This window comes from Ranitomeya imitator, chromosome 7 (assembly GCF_032444005.1).
Source record: "Ranitomeya imitator isolate aRanImi1 chromosome 7, aRanImi1.pri, whole genome shotgun sequence".
Taxonomy (NCBI): Eukaryota; Metazoa; Chordata; class Amphibia; order Anura; family Dendrobatidae; genus Ranitomeya; species Ranitomeya imitator.
This window is the reverse complement of record NC_091288.1, coordinates 72076902-72090315: the sequence shown is the minus strand read 5'-3', so window position 1 is coordinate 72090315 and position 13414 is coordinate 72076902. Positions and strand designations below refer to the sequence as shown.

Genomic DNA, 13414 nt, shown 5'->3' with positions numbered 1-13414 from the left:
GCTATATTGTGTGCTGATATTCTGACATATATGAGACATGGCATGTTATTTTCCATGTAAAGTAGCAGTAGGGTGGGCCCTCTGGAATTGATCCCACCTGTGGCCATAGGACCCCCCAGTGCGACCTTGATTGGGGGACGAGGGTGCAGCTGTGAAGATTGGCTACTGGTTCCTAACTGACGAGAATAATGTCCTCCACCCCGTCACGTGGGACCCCCGACCCCGGAGCTGACAGACCCCATTCATTTCTCTTTATGAATGTACTTTTCAAGTTCGCTACCATCCCTATTAGTGACGTACAACAGAATGTTGCATCATGGGAAATGTAGTTCTCAGCCTCACGAAGCATACACAAGACGAGGGATGGAGAACTTCAGCTCCCACAATCTCTTGCGGCGCAGGGAGCACGTGGGGTCGTTCTTGCGGTAGTAGCCACATTGTCATCATGTCGTCTGGGTGTAAGATCGGTCCGTCCATTCTGAACAGCGACCTGTCCCGGCTGGCGGCGGAGTGTGAGCGCATGCTGCAGTGCGGGGCCGACTACCTGCATCTGGACGTCATGGACGGGTAAGCGGCGGACATGCTGGAGCTGTCAGTTACCTCTGTCATAAGGGTAGATCGGAAGAAGCACACGCGACAAGATCTGCGGCCGGAGACTGCATGTGCGTGCGATATAAGGAGGCCGTACATGACACGGTGGGGTGAGCGGAGCCCCCGGGTGTGACCCTCCAGGGCTGGTGGCGATGGCTGCACGAGTGTGGCTGCGGCTTCTTGTTCAGCATGTGGTTGACCTAAAATAACCTGGTGCCGGCTCTCTAGTGCCCCCTGCAGGGAGGAGCCCCCTGGTCACTGCGCCCTGGTGCCAGGCTCCTTCTAGAGTGGCTGCCTCCATCTGGTGGTCTCCACGAGGAGGAGCCTTACCCCCCCAGGAGCAGTGTGTGCCCCTCCACCCTCTCAGGGGCACCATTACACTTGTTATATATGTCTGTGGCTTCTTTCTTTTTGGAGATGGAGGGAGACCGGCCATTGTGCAGTGGGGAAGCGTGGGTTGTCTGTGGCCCCCTTACCCACTAATGCTAGGTGCACACAGTCAGTACTTGTGCACCGTCCAGATGAAAGCGTAGTGGATGGGATTTCAACAAATCCCATGTCCACTATGCGTCCAGAGACCCCGCAGAGACAGACATGCGGCGCGTCTTTCCAGACCGCAGAATGTCTACTTAATCTTGTGTAGCCTCCGAAAGATAAATATCACCTGTACAATGTATTGGGCGCCATGATTCCGCACTTTTCAATGAACACAGAGGAGTCACCTGCATTCAATAGCCATTGCACTTTGGACGGAGCGGACATGTGCTGCCGATTACTGAACATCTGCACATACCCTAAGGGGTACAAAAGTGTTAGTTTTTTCTTTTGTCACTTTACACCCCTAAGAATTTTGCACCCAGGGTGATGCCACTATGTGCCCACTCCCCCATCCGTCATGCTACATTACCTCCCCTGTGTTTCGCCACCTCTCGTTCCATATTACCGCCCCATTGCGCCTCCACTCCCGCGGTACATTTGTGCCCCAGTGCAGCCCCCCCTTATGCTACACCCCTGCCCATGTTTGGACCCTCTTCGTTCTACTCCCTTGCCCCTGTGCAGCCCCCCCCCCCTCCTTCGCGCTACACCCCTGCCAATGTTCGGCCTTCCCCCGCACTACACCCCTGCCCATGTTTAGCCCCTCTTCATGCTGCATCTCTGCCTCTGTGCACCCCCTCTTTAGATATATTACCGCCCTTGTGCGCCCCTTCACACTACACCCCTACCCCTGTGCTGTCCCCCTTGCACTACATTACCCCCCTTGTGTGGCCCCCCTCGCGCTACACCCCTGCCCGTGTTCGGCCTTCCCCCATGCTACACACCTGTGATAAGGGGTCACTGAGCAGTTTCTGCATATTGTGTAGCTGTTGGGCATTTTCAGCCCCATTTGTGTGCACATTTGCCATCTTTGTGACTCTCAGGACCCTGCTTCAGCCCCTCAGCACTGCGGTCACGCCGCCTTGTCACTAGCACTTCTCTTCCTGACGTCTTTGCTAAATATATTCCGTGTATTTGAAGAAGGTCCAAGTTATTGAGCAAAACATTTATTGAGCAGTTACCACACATACTGGATCGCTAATAAATATCACCGCAATTCACCTACAGCGTGCGGACTTCTTCAGATCTACTAAACCCTTGGACCTCATTCTATAGTTCCTCGTGAACAAAGTCCCACAGGGACATGTCCCGAGGGCTGCTGGTATCTGTGACATTAGAAGATATGAGTGGGCTCGATTCAATGGTTTCCCCCAAATCTTCTGAAGATGGTTATCCCCTGTTAATTCCATGACTATGGGCAATGAGTGCTGCAGCTCTGTAGGCGTACACTAGTTGGCGCTGTACCTGTTATCTGTCCTTGGGTCAGTACTTGTGCTGCTGTCTGTGATGATGCGGGTTATACAGAGCTGTGCATTTATCTATCCTAGAAGAATGGAGACGTTGTCATCAGTGAACACAATGCCACGTGCGCCCGTGGTCCCGTACTAATATCCTGCAGGCGTTGGGCTGTGGAGCCGCGGCAATGTTTGCTGGTTACTCTGTATTGCAGATGGTTAACACTGAGGTTATTCCTAGAATTCTGGTCACAAACAAGAAACCAGGTCATTCTGGCAGCACGGTGGCTCAGTGGTTAGCACTGCCGTCTCACAGCGCTGGGGTCCTAGGCTCAAATCCCACTTTGGACAACATCTGCAGGGAGTTTGTATGCTCTCCCCGTGTTTGGGTGGGTTTCCTCAGGGTGCTCTGACTTTCTCCCACACTCCAGACATCCTGATGGGGGAATCTAGATTGTGAGCCCCATCGGGGACAGTGATAACAATATCTGTAAAGTGCTGTGGAAATAATGGTGTTATATAAGTGAGAGAAATATATTTTCTGCAGTTTGTCCCTCGTCTGCACTGCTCTGTGCTTTCGTCCCTGGTTTCCCTATTGCCATCATGTGTCTTCATCATCTGATTTGTTCTTCCTCTCGTTTCAGACATTTTGTTCCTAACATCACATTTGGACACCCTGTGGTGGAATGCCTCCGAAAACAACTGGGAAATGACCCATTTTTTGGTAATGCTTGGGATCATAACTGTTACTGATGATATAACATGATATGTGAGTGTGAACATAGACTAGATCGTCCCAAAAAGCTCCACATTTACCTCAGTGCCTCGTGCTGAGGGACAACTTTGGCGGATCCCTAGGTACTATAGGGCCCGTGCAGACGTCAGGGCAGATCTGGTCACGAACAGCAGCGCACAGACTGACCACGGGTCTTCTGACCGGGGCATGATGGCCACATGTATTTCTATGAAGCGGTCACACTTAGTTCTGGAGACCCACGACCAGTCAGACTTTGCTGTCCGTGATCTGACTGAGATCCACAGACATCTGTGTGAGCCCTTAGTCTGTCACACCTCCTGTGGTTGGCTTAGGCTTTGTTCAGACAAGTTATTCATCTCATCAGTTGCACAAATTGAAACATAGAAATACATTTCTAAAGGTGCTATTGACGTGAAATTCTCACCAGATATCTGTAACAACCCATCCAGTCCACAAAGTTAATCCATGCATGTGTTGCAGCTATGGAACAGATGCGGGGACTTGAACATATTATTCGAGCACGTCGAAGACACTCGGTTATCACCCGAGCATGCTCAGATAACACCTTATCCCAGCACGTTCACTAATGTCCATAACTTAATTTATGTGTAATAATGAAAAATGTGGGAAACAGAGCGCACAATAGGGTGATACCCTATGGAGGGAGAGCCCTGGTTACGCTCACCTGATGGAATTGCGACAGGCACAAATCATATGTAGGCATGAAGAAAAACAGCTGCTGCGCCCTCTTGGCTGATGGATATCTCCTCCAGGAGATATTGCTTGAGTAAATCAATTCTTCAGAAAGGTGTTTTTTTTACCCTTCGCCACGACAGCACCCACATGAGAGAGAGGGATCCGCCCATAGGAACAGGAAACCTACAGAATAAAAGGAGGCGGTCACCTCTCCTCCTCAGTTTTAGGTTTCCTGTTCCTACGGGAATCCCAGGACTCGCCTACAGAAGAGGATCCCTGGGCCATGCACCCGCCTGCGTCAGTCTCTGGAGGAACGGCAGGGGCTGCGGTTCCAGAAGCAGCGGCGGGGGAGCCACTATTTGCAGCCTCCCCCCTCGTCTGATGGATGGCCATGGTCCGGGTTCGGTGCCGCTGGTCCGCCCGGCCCCATGAGGACGCGCGCGCTCAGCGGCCGGCTTTTTATCAGCTGCCGCCGCCGCATGGTGAGAAGGAGCGGCGCGTCTAACCCGGAAGTCGCCGGAGCACTTCCGGGTTAGGTCCGGGGAGGCAGGAGATTGGCGCCACATTTAAAAGATCCAGCGCTAGCGTCGGCCGGTGTGTGTAAGTATGGCTTCACCGGCCGATGTAGCACACTTGCCTGCAGCAGAGCGCTCTCCCAGTAAGGAGACAAGCGCCAGAAGCAGCGTGAAAAGTGGGGATCGATCTCAGGAGAAACGATCTGCCACCAAACAGAGGGACCTTTCATCAAAAAATCCGCCTCCAGAACCGGTACCTGTCAGCTTCACTGGGTGAGTTGTTGAAAAAGTCTCTTCCCATATGCTGATATATGCTCCTCCTATATCCCCTCTAGACTAAGAAAAGGACACATAAAACCAAACACAGGGAATGTGCCTTATGTTTGCAACCCCTCCCGGACTCGTATATAAAGAGGTTATGCTCAGAATGCATTACATTAACTTTACGGCAGGAGAATGTAATGACTTCGTCTGACGTCAGAGCCATCATCCGCGAAGAGATGCAGGGTTTGGCGCATGTAGGTAGCACCAGTACCCGACAGCCAAGCAGGTCCCAATCTCCAGCAAGCTCGGAGTCGGAACATAGATCCTCAGAGGGAGATGAAATTCAGCCGAGTTCTTCCGAAAATGAAGGGGGACTGTGTCTGCCCAATAGCAGCGTTGACAACTTAGTAAAAGCTGTTAGAAATACGATGGGGTGCCCAGACGAGAAAGGGGAAAAAGTCGGCTCAAGACATTGTTTGCGGGGTTAGGACAAAAAAAGCGTAGATCCTTCCCCGTCATACCCACAATTAAAGAACTAGTTAAAAAGGAGTGGGAAAAACTGCATACAAGAGGATTCTTGCCATCATCTGCCAAAAGACGCTATCCCTTCAGCGACAAAGAGCTAAATTCTTGGTCAAAAATACCAAAAGTTGATGCCGCAGTAGCCTCAACTTCCAAACAATCAGTCTTGCCTGTGGAAGACTCAGGGACTCTAGCTGACCCGTTAGATCGGAAAGCAGAGGCCTTACTTAAAAGGTCATGGGAGGCCAATACAGGGGCGTTCAGGCCAGCTATTTCTGGTACCTGTGCGGCAAGATCGCTGCTAGTGTGGACGGAGCAGCTGGAGGAGCAAATTAGAGGTGGATCTTCAAGAAGTACGATCTTATCGAAAATCCCTCTAATGAAAGAGGCAGTAGCGTTCCTAGCTGATGCCTCTGTGGATTCGCTACGCCTAGCAGCCAGGTCAGCCGGCCTAGTGAACACAGCCCGGCGAGCACTCTGGTTAAAGAACTGGAAAGGGGACGCACAGGCCAAAGCAAAACTTTGTGCGCTCCCCTGCCAGGGGAGTTCCTATTCGGGAAAACACTAGATGAGCTCTTAAATAAAGCAGGAGAGCGGAAGAAGGGTTTCCCTAACCAGTATCTTCCATCTTATAGGAGAGCCTTCAGAAGACGCCCCTTTACCAGGAACAGGCCTACTGAGCAAAGGGAGTGCTGGGAAACAAAGGACCCAAAACAAAAAGGTGCCCTGTTTACCGGATCCTATAACCCAAGACGTAACAAGTACCGCTAACTATGAAGTGGGTGGGAGATTAAAATATTTCCTTTCCAAATGGGAGCAAATAACATCCAGTTATTGGATTCTGGATATTAAGTATGGAATAAAACTAGAATTTGAGACAATCCCTTGGGATTCCTTTTATAATAACATCCCCAAAGGGAAAAGAACAACAAAAGGCTCTAGAATCTCAGATTCTATCTCTCCTATCTAAAAAAGTATTGATAGAGGTTCCCCGAGATCAAGAGGGATGGGGCTTCTATTCCCCTTTGTTCTTGATCAATAAGCCAGATGGTTCATTTAGAACCATCATAAATCTCAAAAGATTAAATTCCTTTCTACGTAACCATACTTTCAAAATGGAATCTATTAGTTCTGCCATCAAACTTTTGTCCCCTAGGTGTGTCATGGCTGGGATAGACCTAAAAGATGCCTACTATCATCTTCCTATACATACCGAACACCAGCAGTACCTAAGAGTAGCAGTCATCCTGGCGGGACAGGTTCGTCACTTTCAATATGTAGCAATGCCCTTTGGGCTTTCAATGGCTCCACGCATCTTCACGAAAGTGATATTAGAAGTGATGGCTTATCTACGCCAACAGGACACTTTGATAATACCCTACCTGGATGATTTTCTGGTGGTGGGAGATTCTACAGGTCCTTCTCAAAAAATTAGCATATAGTGTTAAATTTCATTATTTACCATAATGTAATGATTACAATTAAACTTTCATATATTATAGATTCATTATCCACCAACTGAAATTTGTCAGGTCTTTTATTGTTTTAATACTGATGATTTTGGCATACAACTCCTGATAACCCAAAAAACCTGTCTCAATAAATTAGCATATTTCACCCATCCAATCAAATAAGTGTTTTTTAATAACAAACAAAAAAACCAACAAATAATAATGTTCAGTTATGCACTCAATACTTGGTCAGGAATCCTTTGGCAGAAATGACTGCTTCAATGCGGCGTGGCATGGAGGCAATCAGCCTGTGACACTGCTGAGATGTTATGGAGGCCCAGGATGCTTCAATAGCGGCCTTAAGCTCATCCAGAGTGTTGGGTCTTGCGTCTCTCAACTTTCTCTTCACAATATCCCACAGATTCTCTATGGGGTTCAGGTCAGGAGAGTTGGCAGGCCAATTGAGCACAGTAATACCATGGTCAGTAAACCATTTACCAGTGGTTTTGGCACTGTGAGCAGGTGCCAGGTCGTGCTGAAAAATGAAATCTTCATCTCCATAAAGCATTTCAGCCGATGGAAGCATGAAGTGCTCCAAAATCTCCTGATAGCTAGCTGCATTGACCCTGCCCTTGATGAAACACAGTGGACCAACACCAGCAGCTGACATGGCACCCCACACCATCACTGACTGTGGGTACTTGACACTGGACTTCAGGCATTTTGGCATTTCCTTCTCCCCAGTCTTCCTCCAGACTCTGGCACCTTGATTTCCGAATGACATGCAAAATTTGCTTTCATCAGAAAAAAGTACTTGGGACCACTTAGCAACAGTCCAGTGCTGCTTCTCTGTAGCCCAGGTCAGGCGCCTCTGCCGCTGTTTATGGTTCAAAAGTGGCTTTACCTGGGGAATGCGGCACCTGTAGCCCATTTCCTGCACACGCCTGTGCACGGTGGCTCTGGATGTTTCCACACCAGACTCAGTCCACTGCTTCCTCAGGTTCCCCAAGGTCTGGAATCGGTCCTTCTCCACAATCTTCCTCAGGGTCCGGTCTCCTCTTCTCGTTGTACAGCGTTTTCTGCCACATTGTTTCCTTCCAACAGACTTACCATTGAGGTGCCTTGATACAGCACTCTGGGAACAGCCTATTTGTTGAGAAATTTCTTTCTGGGTCTTACCCTCTTGCTTGAGGGTGTCAATGATGGCCTTCTTGACATCTGTCAGGTCGCTAGTCTTACCCATGATGGAAGTTTTGAGTAATGAACCAGGCAGGGAGTTTATAAAAGCCTCAGGTATCTTTTGCATGTGTTTAGAGTTAATTAGTTGATTCAGAAGATTAGGGTAATAGGTCGTTTAGAGAACCTTTTCTTGATATGCTAATTTATTGAGACAGGCTTTTTGGGTTATCAGGAGTTGTATGCCAAAATCATCAGTATTAAAACAATAAAAGACCTGACAAATTTCAGTTGGTGGATAATGAATCTATAATATATGAAAGTTTAATTGTAATCATTACATTATGGTAAATAATGAAATTTAACACTATATGCTAATTTTTTGAGAAGGACCTGTATATCTCAATGTAAAATGCGATTATCCAACACAACCTCGTCCCTACAGGAGTTGGGCTGGATCGTCAACTTCCAAAAGTCCAGACTGAACCCAGACACCGTTCAGATATTTCTAGGGATCCAGCTAGACTCCGTAAGTCAAAAAAGCTTCCTCCCGCATTCTAAAAAAGTAACCATTCAGTCAAAGGTATCAAAAGCAATAAAAAATCCCCATATGACTCTAAGAAAAGCTATGTCCTTATTAGGATCATTATCTTCATGTATTCCAGCTGTACCGTGGGCTCATTTTCATACCCGTCAGTTACAGTATGAAGTTTTATCAGTCCAGGGGAAAGGGCGACATCTGGAGAGTAAACTCACTCTTTCCAAGAATGTCATAGAATCCCTATCATGGTGGTTAGATATGGGACACCTTTCAGAAGGTGTACCTTGGATAGTAGACCCTTCTAAAATAATTACTACCGATGCCAGCCCTACCGGGTGGGGTGCACATATGGAGGATTATATGGTCCAAGACACCTGGAATCAGAGTTGTCATGTTCTTCCAATTCGAAGGAATTAAGAGCGGTGGAAAATGCCTTAAATCATTTTCTTCCACAGATCCAAGGAGCGCATGTAAGAGTTTTCTCGGACAATTCTACCGCAGTGGCCTATGTAAACCATCAGGGTGGTACACGGTCAGGAAGTCTGATGACCATAGCAGGAGAGATCTTCCAGTTGGCAGAGACTCATCTTGCATCCTTAACAGCCCTGCATATAAGAGGGGTGGAAAATATCAAAGCAGACTATCTCAGTCGGAACAGGCTACTCCAGGGAGAATGGACCCTAAACAGAGACATATTCAGAGCAATAACAAGATCATGGGGTACACCTCAGATAGATCGGTTTGCCACAAGGGGCAACAGACAAGTAAAAAGATTCGCTTCTCTGAACCTCGGAGATCATCCAGACATGTTGGACTCTCTACACCATCCCTGGAAGTTCAAACTGGCGTATTCCTTTCCTCCAATGTCTCTGATTCCACTAGTGGTCAGGAAGATCAGGAGAGAACAAGCGAGGGTAATCCTAATCGCACCCTTTTGGCCAAAGAGACCATGGTTCTCTTGTCTCCAGAGCATGTGTCTATGCGACCCGTGGATTCTTCCGTCAGACAAGAAACTACTGTTCCAGGGGCCCTTCTTCCACCCGCAAGTGAAAGGACTTCACTTGACGGCGTGGAATTTGAGCGGCAGTTGCTAAGCTCAAGGGGATTCTCGGAACAATTAGTGAATACCCTGCTACTAAGTAGAAAAAGATCTACCACCCTAATATACAGTAGGGTCTGGAAAAAATTCTTAAACTTTTATACGTTACCATTCACTAGACGGGTTCCAGTGACACCTATTCTAGAGTTCCTACAAAAAGGCAGAGAATTAGGATTATCAGTGAACACCTTGAGAGTCCAGGTCTCAGCATTGGGAGCTCTATATGGTTCTAATATAGCAGCTGATAGATGGGTCTCCAGATTTATTAAGTCTTGTGAACGGAGTAATCCAGTTCATATTCCCCGTCTACCCCCATGGGATTTAAATCTAGTGTTAGAATCCTTAACTAACTCCCCGTTTGAACCACTAGACTCTATACCTCTAAATGTTCTAACGTATAAAGTAGCCCCATTGGTAGCCCTAACCTCAGCTAGAAGGGTTAGTGACATCCAGGCCCTATCAGTAGACCCACCTTTCTTGCTAGTATTTCAAGATCGTATAGTCCTAAAACCTGATCCCTCATACCTCCCTAAGGTAGCATCCACCTATCACAGATCTCAGGAAATATTTCTCCCTTCCTTTTTCGATTCTCCTGTAACCCCTGAACAACATAAATTCCACACCTTAGATGTCAGAAGAGCCATCCTGACTTATATGGAGAGGTCTCAGACATGGAGGCAGAGTAGGGCTCTGTTTATCTCCTTTCAGGGCAGCAAGAAAGGACGTGGGGTCACAAGAGCTACCATATCTCGATGGATCAGAGAGGCAATCTGTTTGGCCTATACGTCAAAGGGTGAAGTTCCTCCAGTGGGCATAAAGGCACATTCAACTCGGGACATGGCTTCCTCTTGGGCGGAGCAGGCGGATGTACCAATCCAGTTGATATGTAAGGCCGCAACTTGGTCTACACCTTCTACAACCATTATAGACTTGATCTATCCACATCTTCTGATCTAACCTTTGGTAGAGCTGTTCTTAGTACAGTAATCCCACCCAGATAATGACTTTCTGAAAATCTCTCATGTGGGGTGCTGTCGTGGCGAAGGGTAAAAAGCCGGATTACGTACCGGTAATGCTGTTTTAGTGAGTCCACGACAGCACCCATGTATTACCCTCCCTAAATTCTGCACAGTTCTTTCCTTTAAGTTCACAAGTAATGGTTGTATAGAGTTAAGAAATTTATGTGACTAAATAAGAATGAATACTAACACTTTTGCGGTTCCCTTTTTATACTCTGTAAACTAAATTGAGGAGGAGAGGGGACCGCCTCCTTTTATTCTGCAGGTTTCCTGTTCCTATGGGCGGATCCCTCTCTCTCATGTGGGGTGCCGTCGTGGACTCACTAAAAGAGCATTACCGGTACGTAATCCGGCTTTTTTTTTTTTTCCACTTGATAAAGACGTTGAAACGTGTTGTGAATTATTTAAAAAAAAAAAAAAAAAAAAAACTTTTTCTCATTTCTGAAGAATTGATTTTCTCCAACAGAGCATCCCACCTACGTGTTCATCAAACTGAATCTAATAATGAGAAATGACACCCGGAAAAAGTTTTGAACACATGAAGAAAGAGAGGTGCAGAAAGCCATGGAAAGTCCTGACACTAGCTGAAATCTATCAGAAATCAGAAAGCAATTCAGTGAAGAATATCAGCTATTTCATCCAATGACCTATAAAAAGCTGTCTCGTTACCAAGGTGCCACACAAGAAATATCTCCTGATGGATAAAGCCAGTGAGCTGTCTCAAGACCTTTGCAACATTATTGTTGCAAAACATACTGATGGCATTTAACCAAGTAATTTCTAAGCTATTGAAGGTTCCACAGAGTGCTGTTGGAGTCATAATCCAGAAGTGGAAAGAACATAATTTCTCCATAAATCGGCCACAGTCTCGTGCTCCCTTCGACATTTCAAACAAAGGAATGAAAAGAATTCAGAAGAGTTGTGCAAGCCTGTGAAATACTGGGAGTCTGGTCAGATGAGACCAAAATCTAACTCTTTGGATGTCCTAATACACACCATTTTGGAGGCTAAAAGGCACTGCATATCACCCTAAAAACACCATACCAAAGTGAAGTTTAGAGGGGCAGCATTATGGTTTCGGACTGTTCTTCAGCATACTGCACTGGCAAACTTCATAGAACTGAAGGAAGGATTAATGGACAAATGATAACCGAGACATTCTTCATAAAAATCTGCTGGCATCTACCAGGATGATGTAGATGAAGGTGGACATTTAGGCAAGACAATGATCCCAAACACACAGTCAAGGAAACTCTCAATTGACTTCAGAGAAAGAAAAAGCTGCTAAAATGGATCCACCAATCAATCACCTGACCTGAATGCAATAGAAAATGTATGGAAGGAACTAAAGCTCAGCGTTCATAGGAACTCACAGGACCTTCATTATTTGAAGTGTTTGTGTAAAAATTACACCTGAGCAATGCATGCAACTAGTTTCTCCATACAGGAGTGTTCTATACTTTATCTCTGTGTAATCTCTAATTATTACAAATAATTTATGGACAGCTGTGCTTTGATTTCTTTGCTGCCTGTGTGGATTTGCTGGCTTGTTAGCGACATCTGGTGAATTTCATGTCAGTAGCACATTTTTAGTATCAAGGAGTTGTCCTAGTAGTAGACAACCCCCCCCCTTTAAGAGATCTTTGGTGACTTCATGGTCACATGACTGTGTAGTCCCCAAAGGTCCTAAAGCAGTCTTAACCTCGGAATAGAAATACTCGGAGCCCTTAAGAGTGGAGGCACTGGGTGATTGCCCACTTTGACTTGCCCTAGCGCTGGCCCTGACTGTTTTTAGAGTAGGGTTATATTTCAAGCATACTCCTACCTATCCTTTAAAGTCATGCTAGGGTTTATTTTTGGGGGTAGGTCTTCTTTTCAGGAAAACACAGTAGATTCGTTAATTCATCAATCCCCTTTCACCAGAATTCTGGTGTAGAAAAGTAGTTAAATTTGGCCACACTCAGACTACTTTCTGAAAAGTGGGTAAAGCTTAGCGGAAGGGGCTTGACCTAGTTCAGCCACCAGTTTTTTACAATTTACACCAAAAGAGTGGACTAATTTCTAGCAGAAATGCCTCGAGTCCATGAATGAAGAACGTCTGACTCTGGTGCACGTGTGACTCGGAATGAATTTAGTATTTTTTTTTATACTAGTGGACCCTGAATAATTAGTGGATCACAAAATGTCAGTATGGATAAACTCCCCAACCCCTCACCACCCTCCATAATTTATTATGCACATCATCTTTTTTTTTTTTTCTTTTTTCCCCCTTTTCCACAAATTGTTACTTTTTTTTTTTTCCCTTTCACCCCATTCTAGATATGCATATGATGGTTGCTAAACCAGAACAGTGGGTAAAACCCATGGCAGCTGCTGGTGCCAACCAGTACACATTTCATCTAGAAGCTACTGAAAACCCTGGGGCCCTGATTAAAGAGATCAGAGAAAGTGGCATGAAGGTGAGAGGAGCGCGAGGGGCTGGATCTGGCGGGATTGTATATACTCCCTGTACTTGTCTTCCTGTTGTAGTGGAAGTTGGTCCTCGTCCTCTTTTTACCCAGCACAGACATATTGCAAAGTCGTCGATATATCAGGGAGTGCTGTGACGAACCTTCCAGTATTTATTGTATGGGAATGCTGTATAACTAAACTTGAAGGCTAACCAGTCTATAGCAGGTTTTTGGCTTAGTGGTTGGGTCCAGTGATTTTTGAGGACAGTGATTTATAAAAAGCAGAGGGGCAGCTCTGGTCCTAACCTGACTCATAATTTTTTTTTTTTCCTGTAGGTAGGCCTCGGTATTAAACCAAATACTACAGTGGAATATCTTGCACCATGGGCAAATCAAATTGATATGGCTCTGGTTATGACTGTAGAACCCGGATTTGGAGGGCAGAAGTTCATGGAAGACATGATGCCAAAGGTAACTGATTACATTGTATTGATAATACCACAT

At 46.3% G+C, this 13414-nt stretch overlaps 1 protein-coding gene across 1 annotated transcript in view; it reads left to right on the top strand.

The window, feature by feature from the left end:
• The first annotated feature begins 378 nt into the window (after positions 1-378).
• Positions 379-13414, top strand: part of RPE (ribulose-5-phosphate-3-epimerase) — a 47014-nt gene continuing 33978 nt past the window's right edge. Inside the window, exons 1-4 of the mRNA XM_069733435.1 lie at positions 379-567; positions 3065-3144; positions 12780-12919; positions 13247-13381. Coding sequence (XP_069589536.1) covers positions 446-567; positions 3065-3144; positions 12780-12919; positions 13247-13381 — 477 coding nt within the window. The 5' untranslated portion in view covers positions 379-445. The remainder of the gene's footprint in view (positions 568-3064; positions 3145-12779; positions 12920-13246; positions 13382-13414) is intronic.